The sequence below is a fragment of the Phaseolus vulgaris genome, chromosome 9 (genome assembly GCF_051622355.1).
Source record: "Phaseolus vulgaris cultivar YP4 chromosome 9, ASM5162235v1, whole genome shotgun sequence".
NCBI classification, from domain to species: domain Eukaryota; kingdom Viridiplantae; phylum Streptophyta; class Magnoliopsida; order Fabales; family Fabaceae; genus Phaseolus; species Phaseolus vulgaris.
This window is the reverse complement of record NC_143506.1, coordinates 29,752,079-29,776,259: the sequence shown is the minus strand read 5'-3', so window position 1 is coordinate 29,776,259 and position 24,181 is coordinate 29,752,079. Positions and strand designations below refer to the sequence as shown.

The window sequence follows — 24,181 nt, the reverse complement described above, 5'->3', positions numbered from 1 at the left end:
ATTTTAATTTTATTTAATTTTCAATATCATTTAAAAAACTTATTTTCTACATCTATTAAAAATATATATTTTACATTTTCACATGAGTTGACGCAGTCACATAATTCACAATTATTTTTCAACCCGTACTCAATTCATAAGAGAAATAATTGTTAAACTATGTACTAAGTATATAGAATTTATCAACATTGATTCTAAATTTATTTTTAACACAAAGTCAAAATTAACAATCTTATAATTCTATCAATTAAAAAATATTTAATCTATCAGATGCTCTCTTCTCCTTAATATAATCAACTTCCTTTTTCAGTCTCTTTCTCTTACTTTACTTCACCCTTAAATCTATTTCCTAATCCAAAAGAATATTATTTTTCACTTCCTTTTTTTTATTTAATTTTTCAATCTATATTAAGAAGTGGACTTTAAGTCTAACTCAACCTCATAAAACCGGCTTATGAGGTAAGGTTTGCACCAATTTATTTTCTAGTCATGTGTGATCTCCAACACACCCCTTACGCCAAAAGTAACAGCTTGTGCGTGAGATAACATATTATAGATGGTTCGATAACGGTCCGATAGCGTGTGACCTGATAAGCCCAACAAACACTCGTTAGGATATGATCAAAATGACTCTGATACCATATTAAGAAGTGAACTTTAAGTCCAACTCAACTTCATAAAACCGACTTATGAGATAAAGTTTACACCCATTTATTCTTTAGTCAATGTGTGATTCCAACAATCTATGAGATAAACTCCAGAGAAATCCAAAATTTGAAATATTGGAATAAAAATTGTAAAGATTTAAAATTAGTTGAATTTTCTGAGAATAAAAATGTCTGTTCCAAACTCAAAGCGACATAATATAAAATCCAACTACCATATATGAGAAACGATAAGACAGAATTAACTCCCAATAGTGATGTTGTAGCTTCAATAAACTAATTTAGGGTTTGATTATAATGCCTCACCTTCCATTCTATCAATTAACCTACTTTTTTATTCTTTAGCGTTGAATAATACACACACTTCTCATCTCAGATCATAAACTCAAGTTTCACTCTGAATATACATGAATCTTCTTTATTATTTATTAATTAATTAAAAATACATTAAATTTTTTGATATGTTCTCTAATTGTGGTTAGTGAACGGATATGTTAGTTTAAATAGATAAAGTTTAGTGAAAAATGTGAAATATATTAATAATTTTAATCCAAATCTGATTTAAATATTATTTTTATAGAAATTAAATTACTAATAATAACAAAAAAATATGAAAATCTTAAAAATATTTCTAGTAAAAACTTTAAATATAAATATTTAGTATAATTTTTTCTTTTAATTCAGATGGGGTGGTAGAACTATATTAGATTATTCCGATGAATTAATAGAGTAAAATTATCATTCATTCCTGCTTAATGGACTTGTGAACTTTGATAGGGTTTGTGTTATAATTCTTAAATTTTCTCAATCTAATTCATCTAAATATATTTATTTTTCAAAAAATCTTAATAGCGTATTTTAAAATAATAGAAAGAAAACAATTATTATTTTTTAAGAATAAATATTTGGTTCACCATATTTCCTTTTTATTATAATAAAAAAAACTACATTCTTAATACAATAACATTAATTTTGTTTTTGCTTAAACTCCATTAATAATTAATATAATTAAACATATGTTTAATCTTTAATAATGGGTAGAAATGTTTAAAAAATAGTATTAATTTTTTAATAAAGATAAAATACATGTTGAATTATCTTAATTGTTAACAAGATTTAAATAACATTAATAAAATTAAAATTAATTTTTTTGATTATATTAGAAATAAAATATGTTGGTATTTAGTGTAATGAAGGTACTTTTTTAACTTTGAAAAAGAGAGAAAGAATAAGTAGGGTTGTAATAATGGTGGGAAGTGTAGGAGGGTCAATAATAGGGAGAAAAAGGTCACATATTTTGCATGCTTGTTACTTCAAAATTAGGATGGGGGACCCACTGCTGACTCCTGCATTTGGGAAACTAATAAAAATAACAAAATACCAAAGAGAATGTAACAATCCAAACCCAATTAAAATATTGAATTGGAAAAATCAAGGTAGTTTTAGAAAGATAGTTTCTCAATGATTCCTTGTTGCAATAACTAGGGCTACACAAAATAACTTTAAATAATCCCAACACCTTTTTCTATTATTATTATCATTATTATTATTATTTATTGAAGTGCTCATGTGTATGCTTAAATATAAGTTATCTTATTTTAAGTAAATAAATTTTATTGACAAAATTTAAAGAAAATAATCATTTATGAAATGGTATCTAGCATTAATATATGCATATTTTTATCACGACAAAATATGTGTTCCAATTAAATTTAACTTTAGTCATTCAATTTTTTTATGGGTTTTTGTTAAGAATAAATAATAATACATTAACAATATAAAAATCTTTATATTTTTATTTAGTAATAACGGTTTTATGTAATTAGTTTGTGAAACGACATTGAAACTTGTAGGTTTAATCTTTTCTCGTAGCATATTAGATAGAACACTAAAAGGTAAAATATTCTCAAAATATTGTGATCGAAATTCAAAAGATAGCGATATTACCACACTGAAATTAAATTAAAAAAAGAAAATGTCCAATTTTTTTGATAAAACAACATGTGATAGATGATTTTTCGTGAGTTATTCTTTACCACCTACTCTCTAATTTTTTATAATGGTTGTTTTAATATTTATCTTTTCATTGATATTTCAATTTTTCATGAAATATCAAAATTTATATTTTAATTTTGTTCCCTAATAAATATTATTATCTTATAATAAGCTAGTGACATATTGATAAAAATCAAGAAAGAGAATAAAAATATTTTAATAAAATTGACCTTAAAAAATGCTATTTTGTTTGAGTGATTGTTTTTCTTAATCTAAAAACTTGAAGCTAAAATAAATATAAAATGGAGGGAATATTAAAGAAAAACAACTTGTAAGAACCAAAAACATTAATGAGAAAGAGACCGAGAAGAGAGAGACAAGTTATTGACAACTTTAATTTCCAATTTTATGTAAATTTCGTTTTGTTTTGTGCGTTTGATTTTGGGTCTTTTCTCTCTCTTTCTCTCTGAGAGAAAGCAAAATCTTCATTGAGAGAATGGCCCAGCACTGCGGATCCAAATCCCCATTCTTTTCTGCTTTTCTAAGGCATCTCAGAAAGCAAAAGATCACTTTTTGATTCCAAACCTCTTCCGGGTCTCTCTCTTTTCGCTTCAGCATTAATGCATTTCTTCTCCTTCATCTTCTTCTCCAACATATGCACTATCCTCAAACAATGACTCATCCTGTGAGTGTGAGTTCATTTTGTTTCTCTTCATTTCGTGTTTCTTCAACATTTTCATGTTCAATTTCCCAATTTTTTTTTTAAATTTTCCTCTCTGTACTACTTTTCTGTGGCTTCTTCTTTCAAGTGTTGAATTTGACTGTAGTTTTTTTTTTTTTGTTCTTTTCTCAGTGAGCTCTGTGATTCAGTGACTGATGTAATATACCCTTCCTTCCAAGTTTTTGTGAATGAGATACTCTTGAGTATTCTTCCTGTTGCTTTTTTGGTACATCAAATGATTTTGATGGACTTCTTTCAGTTTTTGAGAATAAATACTTCTTTATTTTATTTTGTTTTGTTTTTGTGTCGTTGGTTTGGTTATCTGATGGATGGATTTGATACCCTTGTCTGGAGCATCTGATTCTGATTGCAAAAGATGATTTGCCTGTGAGATTTGTCTAACAGAATTTTCTGATTGACTTGATACCATAATATTTGGCCTAACTCTATCTTATTCAGAAAATTCTTTTGATCACCCTTCGTGCTTCTGTACTTGTCCTGCAGTTTATGCTGTGCTAATCATTATATGTTCTTTTGATTATCATTAATATTGTATGCACAGTGCTCTTCTTTCCCGGTTCAATGATACTTGTGAGTGTTGATTTCAGGGTTTCTTAATTTCTGGGTTAGCAAATATTCCCAATCTTTTATGGATTGTTGAAGTGAAAACATTTGATATCTATCATAACTTAAAAAGTGCAAATCCCCTTTTTGAGAAAGCCACTTCTGACAAAATTGGTTATTTGTTTTCAGGGCTTGTGCTTATCAACTTCAATTTTAAATGCTTCTGCAAGCAAGGTAGTTTTGTATTCCTTTCTGTTGTCCAGTTAGAAAATGCTTTTAACCGTAACAAGCAAGGTTGGGCTTGTTGCAATTTTTATTTTCTTGTTGTGCAGATGGACTCACATTTCTTTGCAGGTCTGCATTACTATGACATCACACGGAAATGTCATGATCTAGAATTATTCTGTCTTTACATTTTTTTGTCAGATAATTTAGCTGTAGAATGAAATTCCCTTGTAGGCCATGTGAGCAATTTACAAAACCGTCCAAATTGAATCTAATTATTCTATTTTTGGGTGCACATAAATATTACTTGGAGCCATCACTTTTGTCCTTAGCCAACAATCTTGTATTCTCAGTAAATAAGAACCCATGTAAGCCAAAAGTAAAGCAGGTGTCCCTTTTCTTTGGGCTTAAATTGTATTTTTTTAAATATTATTTATCAAATATTTCTTTTAAATTATTATTAACTAATAATCAATTTATTTTTGTTTTGATTGCAGGTTTTCATTCCCTTAGAAATGAGGATACTTTATAATATCTTGCTTCATTGAAATCTTTGCATTATCATCTATGGCACTATTGGGCATGAGTGCAAACAGGCAAAACAATGGTTATATCCCAGGATATCATTCCCCGAGGGATCTTGTCTTCGGTGCAGAAGGCAGCACATGGACCTCATCTAATTATGATGGTGAACGTGAGAATGGCTGTTATGGACTTGGATCCTTGCCGTTGTCATCAACTTGTCATCTTTTAGGATACAACAAGGAACTTCTGAAACAGACAATACTCAAGCATGAAGCCATGTTCAGGGACCAAGTATGTTAGCTTCATTGTTTCATTGTGTTTATCTTTTCTGCATATAGCTGCCAAGAAGAATTTCTTTTATGTTCTTTTTAAAATCTCTAGACTGAGGCATTTTGAAGTGACAGTGAAGAGGTTCCAATGTAACCTGTTTGTGTCAGATCTAGGTTCTATGAGAAGAATGTTAATCATATTTGTTTATTTATTGGTTATAAAAGTGAGGAGCAAAATACGAATCTTATTTAGAAAAAAACAAATGATTCTGAAAATCTTGTCAAATTCATTCATTTCACCAGTTTTATTTATAAAAGAATCTATTTCCATCCAAATTTCATCCAAAATAAAGATAAAATTGTGGAGGTTTGTTGTTTGTGGCAAAATTGTTTGTTCTTGAATATTCTTGGATATTCATATAAAGATCTTAACTGTATTTCTTAATGACTCTGGCCTGTGGCTTGCTGTTCAGATTCATGAGCTTCACCGTATTTACCAGAAACAAAGAGAATTAATGGATGAAATTAAAAGGATTGAGTTACATAAACATAGTTTAAGGTTGGAGACATCATCGTCAAGTTCCTCTTTGTATTACTCACAAAACTTGCATCGATTCACTTGTAAATCTTCTATTATACATGCTGAAGGCATCCAGCTACCATTGGCTTCTATGCAAGAAATGAACAGGCAATTATGTCCGACTCCTCTTCCTGCTCCTTCTCCAGCTGCAATTGTACAATCTCCGAAAGATCCTAAACTATCAGTATCAGCTTACAGAAAAGTTGGTAAGAAAATATTGGATCTTCAACTTCCAGCTGATGAATACATTGATAGTGAAGGTGAATCTTGTGAAAATGAAAGAGTTATCAAAGAGCCCGCTCTGTCTACTTATGCTTTAAATGGAATTTCCAAGGCTGTGTACAACACTGTTGAGAAACCATTTAGAACCAATTTTAATGGTTTTGCCGACTTAAATTTACCATTTAAGTTTGAAGAAGAGACATGTGTGAAGTCTGATGATTTTGGTGCGTCAATCCATCACAGAAACTATACCTTTCATGATATGCCACGGAGAATGAGACCGGGCTCTCATAGTTTTCCCAATGATGTCATCCAGAATTTGAAAAGAAAACAGGATCTCCAAGCTTGTTCAGATCCCCCACTACAAAACCAGGGGGAAAAACATGGATGGCTGCCCTTGGGTATTAGTGCTGGTGAGAACTTGTCTCTGAGACTATCTTGTAGTTATTATAGTGTACATCTTGTTTTGCTATACCTTTTTCTTATATAGTGAATTGTTAATTTTACAGGGAAAAACGGTAGTGACTTGGGTTCCGTTGCTATATTTAATGATACAGAAAACCAATCTGTTTCAATTGAATCCTTAAGTAAGAAGCTGAAACAAGTTAACAACTGTTCATGTTTTCATTCGACACATCAAATTGTTCCCGGACTGGAAACAGATAGCCTTGCAGGAACTCATAATCCCACCAGTGGTGTTTGGCTTGGACCAAGCTATGCTTCATGCCCATGTGCTTCTCATCAGCTCGTTTCTGAGACTGACATGAAAAGTTCTAGGATTTCACCATCAGTGTTATGGAAAAGTATTGCATCTGGCTCTAATTTAGATTGTCAAAACTATCTTCTTCACAGCAAATTTTGCCGCAGGTCCAATCTGTTGGATCTACCATCAGTTAGTGCTGATGATCCAAACTGCTGTGATAATTGTGGTCCATCATCAGCTGGCCATGAGCTTAGGAATTATGTAGAGACTCGCAAGAACATAAACCTGAATACTATGCCAGTTGGTTTTTCTGAAACAAAAGCTGTAGAATTTCAAAGCATTTGGCTTAAAGAAAAGCCTGTACCCAAAGGAAAACCAAGTGATGAATGTGAAGCCTCAACCCCTATTGATTCTTCCATTCTGAATCCTTTGAAATCTGGCTGTATACATTCTGATTTGGAGTTGAATAAGGTTCAGAAAAGTGACTTGTGTAGAGACCAGACTCTTGCATTTGACCTTAATGGAAAACCTCGGACTTCTAAAGTCGTCCAGAGCCTGTCCGCAAATCATTGGTTTGAAGAAATTGAGAAGATGTCCATTGTAAATTCGCCTTCTGATGATTATCCTGACATGGGCGAACAGGCATGTGTCAGTGAACATTTCATGAAGAATGAAAAGAAGCCCAAACATTCGTCAGGTATTATTGACCTAAATTCATGCACAAATGAAGATGAAAATATGCCAGTTGATATTGATTTACAAGCTCCTCAAAGTCCAGAAAACAAGGAATGTTCTCCACCCAGAGGAGAATCTGATGAAAACCAGCTTGAGATGTTGCAGTTGGCAGGGCAAGAGCAGGAGGATCCAGAAGCACGGGAAGAGCAAACCAGAATTGCGGCTGAGGCTTTGATTTCCATATCAGAAGCTGTGACCTATAATGGTATCCAAATGACAAATTGCCCATCATCTGAACCTTCTTCAAGTAGTTCTCTCCACTGGTTGGCTGGAATTGTTTCTACAGTAGTGGATCATGCAGAGCCTGAGGTTAAGGGGGATTTCAATTGTACCATTAAGGATCTTGAGGACTTTCTGCCTGCTGACTTTGATTACTTTGAGTTCATGTCCTTAAATTTGTCTGACACCAAGGACCTAGATTATTGCCACTACAAGAGTAGTGACCAAAAGGAGCAAGAAGGTGGATCTACTTCACCAAGTCAACCAAGAAAGTGCCGAACAAACAGGAGGAGGCGGGGGAATGACTTCCAAAGTGACATTCTCCCAAGCCTTGCTTCTTTGTCACGGTATGAGGTGACAGAAGATCTTCAAACCATTGGAGGTCTCGTGGAAGCTGCCAGAAAAACTCCCTCAGCAACAGGTTGCCTTAGAAGTGCCGGCAGAAATGTAGTAGCTAGGGGGAAGAGAAGGTCTTGTGGTTCATCCTCTAACATCACAGACTTTCTTTTGAACTTGAAGGAACTAAATATTGACACTGAAATTGGCATTGAGAAAAGGGGTTACATAAATTGGGGAAAGATTTGTAGAAAGCCAAGGGGAAAGAGATTTCCTACCAGTAAATCCCACTTAATATTTAGCCAAGTACATAACTAATTCTAAAGTTAAGTTCATGGACTTTTGGATGTTGTTTTTATGAACTATAGGATCCTCTTGTAAATGTCGTCATAGACACTTCATAGTATATGAGATTATGTTAGAAGAATAGAAAAGGAACCAATATGTATGTTCAAGTTGCTTATTGGAATCAAATTCATTCTCTCCTATATTGGGGATGCAATGACTTCTAATTATTTGTTTGTTGCATTTTGGTTCTTTTCCCTCCTTAATGTCAAGCAAATATAAAACAAGAAACGTCATACTAAGACATAATACTAGAGTCTTAATGTTTGTTGCATTTTTATCTTTTGCATTTAATGCCAAACAAATATAAAACAAGGAACTCCAGGTTAACTCTTTAAGGGGGTACTAACAAAAGGTTAAATGCTCTGAATATCCTCAATCTTTAGTCTATAAAAAAATGATTCCATACATATCAAGATTGTTTTCGAAATTTTTTAACACTGAAAAAGTAACAGGGCTGCTTTAGTGAACTAATATAGTGAAAATAACATGGTATGCTATTTAATTTAAGAAAAATAAAATGATATTATAGTTTAAATAGTTTGCTGGTTCCATTTCATAGACTTGACTTTTTATGTTTGAAGTGGGTAAGATGACTTTCTTGAGAAAAACGTTTTTCTAGTTTTTTTTTCAAAGTATTGCCACTTTTTAATGTCGCTCTTTTGCACTGTGGATTTCATTTCCAACCTGTGGGTCTTTACAGAGACAGTGGAGTTCATCTAATTTGTGTTTTTCTTAGATTTTTCTTATATGATCTTTGGTTCTTGTAGGTTCACTTAAGAGGTTTCAATCAATTATTAATGGATGTTTATATATATATATATATATATATATATATATATATTAATTATTTTATTTACTATTTTAATGTTATTTTTTAATTGTAATAAAAACATAAATATTAATAGAATGTTAACAAATTAATATGATATAATTGATTATATTTTCAAGTATGTAATTTAAATGTTAATAATATATAACATTAATTATGTTAAAAGATATAAATACTATTTTTTTCTTCCTTCTTTCCTTATTTGTTATCAATATTATTTCTTTCTTTATATCTCCTAAAATTATTTTAACTTTTAAACATCGATTTACATTTTTCTTTAAATGGAAGAGTATTCTAAACTTCCAGCTAAGGTGAAATTTCAATCTACAAATTAAGATAACGAAGAGATATGTATTATTTTTTTCGATTGTGGTTGTTTTATAAATTTCTTCAACCATTTTTTTGTTCTTATCCACTCTCATATTTTATAAATAACAATAACTAAAATTAATTTCATTTCTCACCTCAACAAAAATTAAATTTAAGGGAAATTGACTTTTCTTAGTCTCATGTATTTTTTTATGTATAATTTTTTTTTCATTTTTTAAATGGAAAGGATTATAAACTTCTTGCTATAGAAAAACCTACATACACATTTAATTATTCTAATTATATTAATTAATAATTAATTCTCTTCAATTTTATTGAGGCAATAAAAAGTCTTACACCTTTGTTTGTTTCCATGAATTCAATAAAAGTACGCACATCCACCACCATTGTTGGTCTTTGTTTTTTTTCCTCCTTTTGTTCTACTTTGTATAGAAATTGTCACCGAAAATAAAATAAAGTTTCATGTAATTTTATTTTAATTATTTTCATATATTTGTTTGTATATGTGCAAGTGTAGCTCAATTACACATGGTCTTGTGCTGGTTTAACTCAACCTCTTATAAATAATTATCTCATTCTATTTATTTAATTATTTAACCTTATTTATATTATCATTTCTTCCTTTAATATTAGACTGTCTAGCTCTAGCTGTGTTTCCACTAAAGTCATTTTAATTTTGACTGTTAAACAATAATTATCACTCTAAGAATAACAGTTACTTAAATTTGAAATTAGTCAAACTACCAAATTCAACTTTTTTTTTACTAAAACAAATTAATTGAATGTGAACCTGTCGAAAAAAAAAAATCAATTCTCATTTCCTAGGTAGAGATGGATGACATTTCCATCTTATGAACATAAATTGTCTAATATTCTTCAGTAGAATTTATTTTATTACATGTGGTAAGTGCTCACAAATAAGTCATGGTACAGTACCAGAAAATAATGAAAAAACAAGAACAATTAGATACAAACTCTTGATCAGTGAATGAAAATGTAAGAAACGAAAATAAGCCAACAAAAACAGAAATATAAAATGGCACAATAAGAGAACCTGTTACATGACAGAGCTGCCTGATATCTATAATCTCACAAGCTGTATTGTTGGTCAGGGCTGAAGCAGTCTCAGGTTGCGTTTTCGAATTATTTGTTACCACTGTTTAAACCTTGAATGCCACATCTGTACAACTTATTTAACCTTTTTCTCAAACTGTTCTATGCATTGTAATTTGTCACATTCCAAAAGCAATATCAGCTAGCTATTTCCTGTCAGCTTGAAATGAGTTGAAAATGTCCCACTTTCAAGCATATAACTCAATTCAACTCAGTGAGCTGTGCTCTCCTTTCTGCAGCTTTTTTTCTGATAAAAATGCCCCACCTTAAAGCAGCTTTGAGCTTAAGCCACCCAACTACAGCTTTCCCTGAAGGCTTCCCCTGATCCTCACCTAATGAATGATGATACATCTCAGGCTCATACTGAAGGCTATAGGTGTAACAACTCTCATTAGAATGACCAAGATTAGCTGACATGTTGACTCCAGCATTAATTGTCTTAAGTAACCTCTGCATGTCATCACTCTCCAACATCTCTGAACTCCTCAGACGGAGTTCTTCCGCGACAATGTCTTCCAACCCTTGTCCATTTCTCGGCCGGGACCAATCTCCAGCAAAATAATTACCACCATTTTCATGATTTTCACCTGTTACGTAGTTCATGCTGCTAGACAATGATATTTGTGAGTCAGTTAAAGATGTTCCTACCATCTGACTGTCAGATCTCCCAAATAGATAGTCAGTCAAACCGGGACCGGCTGAGTAGTTATTTGTTATTTGCAATTGTTGATTTGGTTCAGAGGAGACATATGACACCTTGTCCTTTGCTGAGGAACACTGCTGCTCTGGGAAACTGTCATGGTGCATTATCTGAGTGGCTAAAGTTCTTGATCCCTTTTTCATATTAGTCAGCGAATTTAAGACTTTTCCATCATATTCTACAACCTGGTCCCAATTGTCATATGCTTTCTTCACCAAGGAATCCACGGACATCTGTAAACCAAACTCTGAATAAATGAGCTAATGTCAATCACATACTAGGAATTCTGCTTTCAATTAACACAAAATTAACCTTCTGATTTGGAGTAAGTGATTGCAAAGAGAAGAATTGGCCATCAGCAATGAGGCCTCTCAGCTCGTATATATGGTTGAACACAATGCCAGCGGTATTGGTTTCATCAGTGTAGTAAACAAAGATCTTGCCACCCAAGACACATGTCTTGGCATGCTCCACAGTATTCTCCCACATTCTATTGGACATTCCACTACCAAGTACCTGTATCCAAGATGGAAAATAGTAGTTTCTAGAAATGAGTACTTTGAAAATCTGGATTAGAGAAGAATGACGTGAATGCTTATGAAATAATTATGTTGAGTTCTTACACTTCTTAACTTCTGTGGCTCGCGGACCAGAAGTCGTAGGAAATCTTCTACAGTTACTATTTTTGCTTGAATCAACTTTTTGTGAAGTGCACCATCCTTAGCTATCCGATCCAATCTCCAAACTTCATCATTCAAAGCAGGTGGATAATGTTTCTTGTATACTGCAAGTTAAAGAAAACAATTTGTTTAGTTGCTGAAAATATGTTGCCTTAGAAAGCTATAGAGAGACAATATTTCTATTGTCATTATGTATTTAGATGTATACAGAAGGTTAACATCCAAGAACATGTTATCTGCTATATGGTATCAACTCTAAACACTTTTAAAAATATTCTACCCATGTAAAATGTCATTCAAAATATGAAAATGTATCCTAGACAATTATACGTTAGTTTTCTAAATTGTGTTGCAGTTATACTTTTGGTGATCCAATATCTCCTAATCTGGCCAAAACATAAAAACTTGAATAGTCATAAGCAAAAAATATGAAGTATTAGAAAACTGACATTCTCCTCTGTGATCTTTGACAGCAAAGGCTTCAGTCTTTCCCTCACGAATACGAATCTCCTCACAATAACCAGGAGCCACCTTAACACCAAGCCGGAATTTTCTGCTTCTTATCCAGCTAGAATTGTCAGTGAAAGTAAGATCACCTAAGGTTCCTACCCCTTCCTTCAGACTAACCTGCAAATCTCCAGTTAGAAGTGGCCTTTTCCCCTCACGCTCCTTTACTTCATGGCTTTCAAAGTGCTCTTTTGTCCAATCATCATCCACTTCCTCATTAAAGTCACCTTCAAGTACCACCACATTCAATTTAGCAACAGATTCTGGTCCAACATGAACTACACTGCCAGTGTTGGGATCCGTTAACACAACATGGATTGCCGATCCTTGCTCTCCCTCCACCTTTCCCCCAGTGAACAAATGAGGCGGCATTCTTGTTCTGAAATGAAGCTGCAGATTCTTTGCCACTGGTCCTTCTAATCTTGGCGGCAGAGATCTGACAGTCAGAATATAATTGATCAAATCATGGCTATGGTATATGATAATTATTCAATTGAATATCAATAATCTGCTATCAGTATCGTGCTAAACAGACATTTATAACTAGAAAATAAGACTTTCCAAATTCCAATTTGACAGGGAAACACACCTTTCAGCCAATTTATCATAGTCCAATTTTGTCAAAGCACGCTCCACTTCTTCACTGACCTACAAGGTCATGCATTTGAAGGATTAACATATTAACCTTATTATACATTTGTATATCTTGATTACTAGGATCTTTATTGATTCAGCTACATATAGCTTACTTCTAAATGAAAGTAACAAACATACTACTGAAATATCAAGCTCGAAAAATACCATTAATGGGGTTGTAAACATTTTACATTTGGGTTCTCTGTAAGAGCATCACCCTCATTTTTACCACCATGTTTAGGTAGGCCTTACATATCATGATATCTTTTTCTTTTCTTTTACGCAAGAAAACTTAAATCAAAGACTGCCTCTAAATTATACATCACACACTACTTTAATGTCACTTCTTTAGTGATGAAGTGCTCAAGGCTCGAGCAAGCACAGGATCCACTATTATTACAGAAAAGTGCTTCATCATTGCAGGTAAAAAGAAGAAGAAAAACGTTAAACTTATGCTGTATATAATATAAGGAAAGCAAAAATAACTCACAATTTTTCTGAGAAGAGGTTCCAAAGATGAGCAAAGTCTCTGCAGACTGTCCACCTTTAATGCTTCGACAATCACACTAAACACGATTCGAGTAATAAATTGGTGAGTGTCACTTAATTTGTACTTAAAAGCATAAAAAAGAACTACCAACTAACATACGGCAAATTGAAGATAACCAACATTGAGAAACAGATTGGGAAATTCATTAGTTTTAAAAACACTCAAATGGTATGTCCAATGTCACCTTCACTTCCAATAAACCAGATTCCTAGTAAAATCCAAAGTAGAATGATATTCACATCAACGTCCCAGTAGCAACTCTTACATTAATTAGTTTCACAATTAAGAGCCACAAAACATTAATCTGCGAACTGATGTCATGTTATCGAAGATCTAGTAACAATCTTAACTTAACTATACCACCCAAATGGAAATCAATTCAATCAAGAAACAAGACTTTGAAGCAAAATAACCTAATTAAAATAATAAAACTCATGATGAGAGAAAACAAATATTTTGTAAACTGGATATACCTGGCTAAACCGGGTAGTTTTGGTTTCTTTGACTGAGTAAGATGGTGTTGTGCATCGTCACCCTCCTCAACTAGCTCGTACCCTCTTTTGTCCACTCTATTGTTCTTGGAACTTTCCATTTCTAGAAACTTACTTATCCAATACAATCTAAATTTAGAAACCTGCACCCAAGAACCTTCCAAGAAGAAGCACAAGAGTGGAGAGCAAAAATCTTGGAACAAAAACCAAAACTAAACCTTGAGTTCACAAACACATAAGAAGAAGAGGATGTTTATTTTTTTTTTGTTTGGCATCTGAGGATCTAATATTAGGAGGGGAAATAAAAAGTGGAGACTGTAGCATAGATCTACATAACTTTACAAATAATTTTGAGGTTGATTAAAAAATATAAAGGTTCTTGCATTAGAATATAAAATTGATATTATTGATGATCACAGCTGGATTGGATGTGTGCATGAACATTGGAAAATGAAATTGAAACCGCGTTTTTTGTGTCTCATTTGTCTTTGACTTTGTATTGGTGGGTGTCGGTGATAAGACAGAATCAGCCCTTTATATGTATCTCAATTACGTTTAAATTGATGCGATATGCCCGCTATACTTTTAAAGATCACTTTTATAATATATGATATTAAAGTCTATCAATGGTGTGCTGTATCTTAACAATGAATCTATTCTTTCATATGTTACTCAGTACTATCTATTTCAACTATGGTTTTTTTTTACATTTTTTACACGAGATGTGTATTGAGAATCTTATTAAAAGTTTGATTAAATTAAGTTAATCTTGTACGTAAGAAATGTTAATTGTTTACAAGTCAATCAAAGTGGTCTCTTGGATAGAGAGTGAATTAAAGATACTCCGATAACAAACAACTTAAAACTATTATGGATGATAAAATGGATCAGTCCAGTCCAATCGTTTTAACCCGATCTATTGTAGAAGTTTAAAATAGTAACTCATCTTGTCATAGGAAGATCAATTTTTTATTTTTTTTATATTTTTTTAGATTTATTTACTTTATTATAATAATTAATATTACTTTTTAAACAATAAAAATATAAGAAAGAGTAATAAAATTAAATCAAAATAAAATAAATATCAACAATACTTCAATGAATCAAATTATGTGCAAAGAAATTAATGTAAATAAAGTTCTATATAAAATATTGACCACCACCCATCTTTATTCCAAAAACACGAGATCTCTCCTTAAAAGTATCAAAAAGAAAAAAAAAGACGGATTAAGAGTCAGCCCGCTCCATCTCGCCTGTGGCCCGTTTGCTTTGTGGGTTCAAAAGTGAACTTGTCCTGCTGACCTGATCCATTTTGTCATCCTTAAACATAAGTGTTTATGACTTGATACTTAAGCACAAATGCTTATTGTAAGGATTGAGAAAACTAGTCTTAAAGTAGAAGTGGTACAATTAAAATGACATCTGAATATTTTATTATTAAATTTAAAAGAGCATATAAATAGAAGTTCAGTTATTCAGATTTCATTTTAAAAAGAACCACCATCTCTCTAGAAAGTTTTTTTTTCCTTTCCTCTCCCTTCTCTCTAAGATTTTGACCTCCTCGCTCATTAGTTCGACGATCGGAGTCCACCATTAGACTTCTGACAGTAAATACTATAAGACTGCCCGATCAGAATCTCTGATAGAGTAAGTTCATTTTTGCTCTTCTCTTTGAGTCGAATTTTGAACTTGTTAGGTTGTTTTTTTTTTTGCTTTACATGTGACCCTTTTAGCTTCAGGGTTATTCTGTGTTAGCTCAGGGTCCTGGTGATATAGTTAGATTTTTTATTAGGACTCTGTGGTGCAGGTTAAGTTACCTTTAAGTTCTTGGTGGATTTGGAGCTCTAAGTGAATATCTTCTAAATTTCAAGTAAGGGAAGCTAGCCTTAATTTCCAATAGAACACTAATCTAGAAGATCTGGAGGTGGGGGTGACATGGTCACCATTCTCAAAACTTTACTTCAGGATTGTTTGTTTTAAGTATATTAGAAGTTGATTGAGATTTGAATGTGAAATTTGATATATGGTAGATGTTATAAAATTATAATGTTGATGAGTATTGGTTGTTTGATGTTGATTTAAAGTAATTATTCAACTATAGCAGGGACTTTGTTATTTTGGGTGCACTCTGGTGTATTTTAGCTCACATTAAAAATGTTCGTTCAAGCCAAAACTCCTGGATGCACTCTGGTGTATTTTAGCTCACACTAAAAAGTTTCGTTCACGCCAAAAGTCTTGGGTGCACTCTGGTGTATTTTAGCTCACACTAAAAATGTTTCATTCAAGCCAAAAGTTCTAGGTGCACTCTGGTATTTTAGCTACACTAAATTTTTTTTAGCTCAAGCCAATTAAATATATATATATATATATTCCTATTATTATTTTAGCATAATTTATTTTGGATTATTATTGTTAAATGACTTTTTGGATATATTTGGATTGTTTAGAAAGTTTAAAATATATGTTGTAATTGAATGGTGTATTGATGTATTAAATGAAGTGTGCAATGATGTGAAAGTAAGATCAAGACATAGTATTTTCAGGAAAGAAAATACTGTGTTAAAATTGTTTAGGATGTGCATTGACCAGGGATTCGTCTAGAATGAGATATCCTGACTCTACTAAGATAATGAAATCATATAGATGAAGTTATTCAGGTGGTGAGAGTCGAAGGATGATCATATGAATGGGTAAGTTGTTGCAAAGATAACTAACTTGACATGTTATATGAGTTAACCCTGTCATACTAGGAGAGAAATGATATTGAGATTATTTATGCGCATAGATGTGTGGATTTCACAGTTATATAATATGACAAGTGTAAATCTCTGAGTCTAAGTCAACGCACGAGTCTTCCGGAAGCAGAGTCAAGTGTCTATGTGATATGAGTTAGTGGAAGGCTGACATGTGAAAGATGAATATTGAATTTTAATAGACACTTGATGATTTGAGAATTTGTATGAGACTTGATGATTTATGTTTATTAATTTCAAATTGAAATTATATAGAATTTTGTTTTATATAGCTAGCTTATCCTGTTATTTCCTTGTGTTTGTTTTTTTTATCTGTGATAATCGTGTATTTACACGGGAACAGATGATGTTACAGATGATAAAGCTCCTCAATGAGAAGCTGGATGATGAAAATATTTTATGTGTTTAAATATTTGTTTTAATTTTAAGTAAATATTTAAAGTCTTATAAAGAGAGATATGTTTTGAAACATTTTAAGAAAGAATTGTGGACATATTTGTATTATGTTTATATATATATATATATATATTAATATTTTATACAGATTATAGTTTTTAGATTTAGGAAAATATAGGAATGTTACACTTATGATTTTATACCGTGTTCATTTTTATCATAGTTTGGTGCAAAAGATTATGTTACCTAAGAAAATAAGCATTCTCAACTATTCAAAGTGTTGGATAAAGAAATAAAAAAAACATTTAAAATTATCTAGAATGCATTTAATACACAATTTACTATCAAATTTGTCCCAAATTTATCAAACACACAAACATAAAGAATATTGAAAAGAGTTAAAATACCTATATAAGAAAATGTTCAACGGTTAAAAGAAATTTTATCAAGAAAATACTTTTAGCATATGATTTTGAATTAACTGATTTAATTGTCATATACATTTTGTATAAGTTTGAAGTGTTTTTAAAAGTAGAGGTTCATAACAAACTTTTATGACATTGTAAAGTTATTAGAAACTTTTCGTATGAAAGTGAACTCAAAAGTAAAAATAATAAGTGTAATTTACAACTCTTTTTCAACTCTCATGCTTTGAACCATTCAGAACTCCATTTCCGTTTTTTTTTTAATTTGTTCAAAATTTAATTGGTAGGTTAAACCATTTAATCCATAAAAAAAGTTTTAAAATATTTTCTTAAAATTATTTTTTTATGGAATGGATTGCGTGAATGTCGTGTTGATGTAAGTGTCATGTATATAATCATTTTGATTGACCATTATTAGACTTTTAACATAATTATTTTTATTTTAAATGGGTTAGTGGGTCACCTTCTTTAATAGTAAGTTAAGTATAAGTGAATTAATTATTAATTGATTGAATCTCATTTTATGATCAATTGTATAAAATCTATTTTTAAAATTTAATCTGACAAAAGTTGTAGTGAGTTGAGTTAGTCCACAAGTTTAAATATGTTTTAATAAATAAAAATTAAAGAACTATAAATTTAACTTCACAAAGAATTTTCCACTTTATATACACGTCCATTTTTATTAAAATTAAGTATTTGAAAATAAAATAAAAAAGAGTAAAAATGCTACAAATAATGAAGTAAGAATTAAAAGATAAAAAAATAACGGTTTAAATAAAAAAATTATTTTTATTTTTATTTTCAATATCAACAATTGAGTAAGACCGGGTCATATATATTCTTACTTAATTTTTTTTATTCCCAATAAATTTATAGATTTTAGATTTGGTCTACAATATATTTTTTTTTTCAATTTTATATTTCTATAATAAAAATTATTTGGTATGTGCCGTCTATTGGATTATTTTTAAGTATTAAGTTATAGGCTAAATGATTATCCGTTTCTTCGATGAGAATTTGTTATATCTATTGATATGAATTTTCAAACGTCATAATAAATAGATATTAAGGATTCCTTTCAATTAAATGAACAATATTATAGTTTTCAAATTTGAATATATTAAACTTTTTTACACATCATAAAATATAATCAAATTCTAAACCAAACGAAATAGATATTTTCTATTTTTTTATACCTTTGAAAACATAAATTTCATTCATATTTTTAATAAAGTAAATTGTGTGTATAAGATGTTTTGATATAATTCAAATACTTTTTAAATAAAAGGTTATAAGAAAGAAAGAATGGCAGAAATAAACAAGCACTATAGATTAAAAATGCAAACATAAAATAAATGGTTAGTGAAAATAAATGGCAATGAAACATATTTGTATTTTATATTTTTCAAATTTAATTTATATTAAGCAAAGAATACTTTCAAATTTAACAATAAAAAAAATAAAAAAAATAATGAATTATACAGTCCAAAAATTAAATTTAAATTTTTTTATAACTAAAAGTAGGTTTTAAATTATATAATCTAAAAAAGTGACAAGTAGGTACAGCTGGCTGATGAACAGTATCCCACGTGTCCTTACTAGAGAGAATCATAAAAAACGTAAGAAAATGAAAAACTGTGATTCTGATGGTAAAGGTAGCGAGAAATTGTGAAAGTGAAGCAACTTATCTGAATGGAGTTTGCGAACTTCAATCTCTACCTTAACTCCAAGTGGGTATCAACGGTGGCGAGCATATGGATTCAATGCACCAGCGGCTCACTCTATACTTTCTCCATCTACTCCCAAACTCTAAAGTCCACTCAACACTACGATCAGTCAACGCTCGACCTTGTCTCCGTCTTCAAGGACATCGGAGTCAACGCCGGAGTCCTCTCCGGCCTCCTCTACGACTTCCTTGCTCGCACAACCACAACCGGACCATGGATCGTACACTTCTTGGGCTCGGCCCAGTGCTTCTTGGGCTATTTTCTCATGTGGGCCGCCGTCGCCGGCCTCTTTCCACCCGTCCCCGTCCCTGTCATGTGCCTCTTCATGCTGGTGACAGCCCACGCTCAGAGCTTTTTCAACACCTCCAACGTTGTCACCGGCGTGCATAATTTCCCTCACAACAGCGGCACCATTATCGGCATTTTGAAGGTTTTGTTTCTTCTGTTTATGTCTTTTTAAACAAGTGATAATTAAATGTAACAATTAAAATAAGAACACTTTGTTTCTTTAAATCTTAAGGCTAATACTCTTTACTTATTTTACCACCCTAACTCTTTATTTTCCATAAACATGTATTCATGTTAATATTGTAAATTTTATACACTCTTCTATTTCCATCTTTTCCTCTTCCATAACATGGACTACAATTATTCTTTCTAAGATTAAGAAGGAAGTTGTCAGGGTAATATACATCTTCTTCTTAATTATGTTGTTATGATTTTAGAGTTTTTTTTATATAATCTAAGTTGTTTTACTTTCAAATAAGTGTTTTTTGTTTCTATTTTGTTAGATAAGTATAGTTAGTCACGCCCACCAAAAATGCAAGACCTCACTCTAGATTATAGGGTTGTTGGAGATCATATTCGATTAGACACTTTGTACACTAAACAGTATGCTCCTTTGATCCTTGGTGTCTAGCATTTTGTTCAAGTTTGGCCATTGGGTTTTTCCTCTTTTGATAGGGATTTCTTGGTCTGAGTGGAGCAATATTAATTCAAGTGTACAAAACAATATTCAACAACAAGCCTGTGTCATATCTTCTGATGCTAGCACTCTTGCCACCTATAAATACTTTGCTGCTTATGTGGTTTGTAAGAATCCACAACACTCGTGAGGATGAAGAAAGGAAGTATTTGAATATATTTTCTTTCATGGCTCTGGTTGTTGCTGCATACCTTATGGTTGTTATAATTGTAGAGAACATCTTTAGCCTGCAATTATTGGTGCGTATCGCTATATTTGTTGTTCTTGTGTTGTTGCTTGCCTCATTTCTCTGCATTGCATTTAAAGCACAAGAAAAGTACCCGGGTAGAAGAAGTTTAGAAAATTTGCTGGATGAAAGGTCACAACTAATTGTGGAGGCAAACTCTCTGGACACTGCTGAAAAGGTGGATGCAAGGCCAGATTCTTTGAACAATCAAAGGACTAATTTGCAACAAGGAGAAAACCTGAATCTTTTCCAAGCAGTGAAAACTGTGAACTTTTGGATTTTGTTTATTTCTATTGCTTGTGGTATGGGATCAGGACTTGCAACTGTGAATAATTTGGGCCAAATAGGGGAATCTCTTGGTTATACTAGCCATGAGACAGGTTCCTTGGTTTCTTTGTGGAGCATTTGGAATTTTCTTGGTCGCTTTGGAGGTGGTTATGTGTCAGATTATTATTTGCACACAAGAGGATGGGCAAGACCTTTATTCATGGTAATCACTTTAATGGTCATGAGCGTTGGGCATGTGGTGATTGTTTGTGGACTTCCAGGTGCCCTATATGCTGGTTCAATATTGGTGGGTATTTGTTATGGCTCTCAGTGGTCCCTAATGCCCACACTCACTTCTGAGATATTTGGTGTTGCGAATATGGGCAGCATATTCAACACCATTAGCATAGCAAGTCCTGTTGGTTCTTATATATTCTCTGTCAGAGTAGTTGGATATATATATGACAAAGAAGCATCGGAAGGAAACACATGCGTTGGAACTCGTTGTTTTATGTTTTCATTTCTCATAATGGCATGTGCAACTCTTTTGGGTTCTCTAACAGCATTACTTTTGTTTTTGCGGACCAAAAGTTTCTATGATCAAGTTATACGCAGAAGAATTCAAAATATTCAATGACAGTGTGGAGAGATCAGGTTGTAGCATAATGTGAAGGAATATTCAGTGACTTAAAAGTGATGTCTGTGCTTTTCTTTGGCTCTGTGTGTGTTTAAATGTTTAGATCACTTTCATTATTGTAATATGAATGGTTTGATGAAATTCCTGTTAAGTATCATTCTAGCCGTTCTTGTAAGTTTATAATTAATATCATAGTTTTCAGAAATTTCTTGAAAAAATTTATTTTCAAAACCATGTGATTGTTTGACATAAACTTCTTCTATAGATCCATTTTAAAAAGGAGCTTTTGACATCCATTTGGTAAAGTTTTATAATTTTTTTAAGACAACAAAGACTAACAAGATTCTTATTAATTCTAGTTAAGCAATAGGAGCAAATGTTCTAGTAAAATTAATACATTCCTGCTAATTGTAGACATGTGCTACCAATTTAGCTATATTTCTGCTAATGGTAGACATGTGTTATCAATCTGGCTATATTTTTTACCACCTTACCATTTTTGTTCAGTTTGTTTTGAAAATTCATCTTATACTTCTTATATTTGATCAAACTGATAGGGATCTTAAAGACCAAACTTCATTGTGAATTGTTTCATCTTTTCCTCCATTGTCAAAATTCAGTTTTTTTGGGTTAGAGCTTCCTATATATTCTTGGGTTCTATCTGAGATATCATAGCCTTAACCGCTTCATTTCAGAAAGATGATTTGGTTCTTACACCGTCATTTCTTTCTTCCATGATCTCACCATGGGGTGAGAAGAGATGTATCTTCACTCCTTGTGATTTGTATGACTTAATTGATTGGATTCGAATAGTCCTTCGTCTGATGCTTCGACCTCATCTGATACATTGTTTTCGTCTAATCCTTTTATAGCATCAACGTATGAATCTTCGTCGATAATATGAAAATCTGCAAAATCACTTTCAAGATCTGATAGCCTCCTATCCGTATGAGAAAACTCGCTAAATTTAACATTTATGATTTTCTTTACTTGTTAAATCATTATAAGGGAGTAGTTCAACTCTATCCCGGATGTCATGTTTGAGGTTACTTTGGAACCTAGTCATAAGTATCCTAGGTTCTTCTCTAATCTCCGTCTAGTAACAACCTCATCTTTTGTTTGTACTCTTTTAAACTCATTTCTTTTTGTCGGTCTCTTTGGAGATTATCCATTAACTTCCTACTATAGTATGAAGGTACATGTCTTTTTCTCAAAATTGCTTTAAGCTCATTCCAGTACTGAATTTGGGGATTATTGTGAATCCTAAGGTTTCTAACTAAAGATGTTTATTATTAATTGTCCCTAAAAACTTAAAATATCTAGGAATACTCTTCTTTCATGGTCAACTTGGTGGCCCTAAAAAATATACCTTCATCTCCGAGTCTAAATATTCTTTTGCATCCTTTTTGCCATAGAATGAGGGAAGGTTTGACCTTAGGTTCCTTAGGAAAGGTGGGATGTCTGGGCATATGATGCCTAGGGGGTTCTTGGTAGTAGTTAACATTGTGATGACTACTAAACAACCCCATCCCTTTGAAAATAAGGATCATCATGATAGTTCCTTCTCTTACTAAACCACTCTCCAGTTTGCTCTTAGGTTTTTCTTAACTCTTCGTGAATTGATCAAACATGTCCTTCAACTTAGTTATCTCATGATCGGGCTTAGCCCATGACCTCACAGCCCCCTAGCTTCAAGCGTAAGCCAATGATGCTAATAAGTTCGTTGGTATTGCTTGATTTCACCTTTCAACTGACTTCCGATAGTGGATCAAACTTGGGCTCGACACTTCTTTTAACCGCAATAGATATAATTTAAAACTTACAAACTAGAACAAGTGAGATCGACATTTCTTTCACAAACTGGACCAAGCGAGGTGTCGACATTTCCTTTACCTGTTATAGATGTAATTTAAAACTTTCAAACTGGAACGAGTGAGATTGACATTTCCTTCACAAATTGGACTGAGCAAGGTCGGCATTTCCTTCACCTGGTAGGTTGGCATTTCCTTTACCTGCTATAGATGTAATTTAAAACTTACAAACTGGAACAAGTAAGATCGACATTTCCTTCATAAACTGGGTCGGGCCAGGTTGGCATTTCCTTTACCTGCTATAGATATAATTTAAAACATACAAATTAGAACGACTGAGATCAACATTTCCTTCACAAATTGGATCGAATGAGGTCGACATTTCCTTCACAAACTGGACCAAGCAAGGTCGACATTTCCTTCACCTGGTAGGTTGGCATTTCCTTTACCTGCTATAAATGTAATTTAAAACTTACAAAATGGAACGAGTGAGATTGACATTTCCTTCACAAATTGGACCGAGCAAGGTCGACACCATACCAAGTTAAGACTTGTGCATGAGTTTTCTTCAGGTCAAGTTAAGACTTGTACGTGGTCTTCATTGAATTGGACCGAACAAGGTCGAAACCACACCAAGTTAGGACTTGTGCATAGTTTTTCTTCACGCTAGGTTAGGACCTGTACATGGTCTTCATTGAATTGGACTGAAAGAGGTCAACACCCCACCAAGTTAAGATTTGTGTGTGGTTTTTATTGATTTGGACCAAACGAGGTCAGCACCCCACCACGTTAGGACTTGTGTGTGATTTTTCATTGATTTGGACCAAACGAGGTTATCACCCCACCAAGTTAAGACTTGTGTGGTTTTTCTTCATGTTAGGTTAAGACCTATATGTGGTCTTCATTAAATTGGACCAAACGAGGTCAACACCCCCCCCCCCCCCCCCCCAAGTTAAGACTATGTGGTTTTTCTTCACGCTAGGTTAAGACCTATATGTGGTCTTCATT

The 24,181-nt window shown here is 32.4% G+C and overlaps 3 protein-coding genes across 5 annotated transcripts; 2 read left to right on the top strand and 1 right to left on the bottom strand.

Moving 5' to 3' along the window:
- The first annotated feature begins 2,991 nt into the window (after positions 1-2,991).
- Positions 2,992-8,274, top strand: LOC137823065 (uncharacterized). 3 transcript variants are annotated; one of them, XM_068628179.1, is made up of 5 exons: positions 2,992-3,345; positions 4,135-4,179; positions 4,668-4,986; positions 5,438-6,179; positions 6,276-8,274. In XM_068628179.1, the coding sequence occupies exons 3-5, from the start codon at positions 4,738-4,740 to the stop codon at positions 8,075-8,077; spliced, it is 2,793 nt and encodes a 930-aa protein (XP_068484280.1). In that variant the 5' UTR covers positions 2,992-3,345; positions 4,135-4,179; positions 4,668-4,737; the 3' UTR covers positions 8,078-8,274. The 3 variants fall into 3 exon arrangements, with proteins under 3 accessions (XP_068484280.1, XP_068484279.1, XP_068484281.1); XM_068628178.1 differs by having other exon boundaries at positions 3,021-3,351; XM_068628180.1 differs by lacking the exon at positions 2,992-3,345 and adding an exon at positions 3,519-3,538.
- A 1,854-nt stretch (positions 8,275-10,128) lies between these two features.
- Positions 10,129-14,481, bottom strand: LOC137823064 (calmodulin-binding protein 60 F). Its single transcript, XM_068628177.2, has 7 exons — positions 13,926-14,481; positions 13,393-13,468; positions 12,856-12,914; positions 12,209-12,702; positions 11,703-11,863; positions 11,392-11,595; positions 10,129-11,312 (listed from the first exon to the last, which is right to left on the bottom strand). The coding sequence occupies exons 1-7, from the start codon at positions 14,042-14,044 to the stop codon at positions 10,581-10,583; spliced, it is 1,845 nt and encodes a 614-aa protein (XP_068484278.1). The 5' UTR covers positions 14,045-14,481; the 3' UTR covers positions 10,129-10,580.
- A 4,667-nt stretch (positions 14,482-19,148) lies between these two features.
- Positions 19,149-21,519, top strand: LOC137821408 (protein NUCLEAR FUSION DEFECTIVE 4). The gene is made up of 2 exons (XM_068625992.2): positions 19,149-19,677; positions 20,211-21,519. The coding sequence occupies exons 1-2, from the start codon at positions 19,213-19,215 to the stop codon at positions 21,360-21,362; spliced, it is 1,617 nt and encodes a 538-aa protein (XP_068482093.1). The 5' UTR covers positions 19,149-19,212; the 3' UTR covers positions 21,363-21,519.
- The last annotated feature ends 2,662 nt before the right edge of the window (positions 21,520-24,181 follow it).

What these genes read in the sequence shown, in the direction of transcription:
- LOC137823065 (XM_068628179.1), top strand. Translation starts at nt 4,738, where the DNA reads ATGGCACTATTGGGCATGAGTGCAAACAGGCAAAACAATGGTTATATC. An exon ending in AAGCCATGTTCAGGGACCAA is followed by an intron (nt 4,987 to 5,437) that starts GTATGTTAGCTT and finishes CTTGCTGTTCAG; the next exon opens with ATTCATGAGCTTCACCGTAT. An exon ending in GCCCTTGGGTATTAGTGCTG is followed by an intron (nt 6,180 to 6,275) that starts GTGAGAACTTGT and finishes TTAATTTTACAG; the next exon opens with GGAAAAACGGTAGTGACTTG.
- LOC137823064 (XM_068628177.2), bottom strand. Translation starts at nt 14,044, where the DNA reads ATGGAAAGTTCCAAGAACAATAGAGTGGACAAAAGAGGGTACGAGCTA. An exon ending in AACCTCTTCTCAGAAAAATT is followed by an intron (nt 12,915 to 13,392) that starts GTGAGTTATTTT and finishes ATGACCTTGTAG; the next exon opens with GTCAGTGAAGAAGTGGAGCG. An exon ending in CAAAGATCACAGAGGAGAAT is followed by an intron (nt 11,864 to 12,208) that starts GTCAGTTTTCTA and finishes TTTAACTTGCAG; the next exon opens with TATACAAGAAACATTATCCA.
- LOC137821408 (XM_068625992.2), top strand. Translation starts at nt 19,213, where the DNA reads ATGGAGTTTGCGAACTTCAATCTCTACCTTAACTCCAAGTGGGTATCA. An exon ending in CCATTATCGGCATTTTGAAG is followed by an intron (nt 19,678 to 20,210) that starts GTTTTGTTTCTT and finishes CTCTTTTGATAG; the next exon opens with GGATTTCTTGGTCTGAGTGG.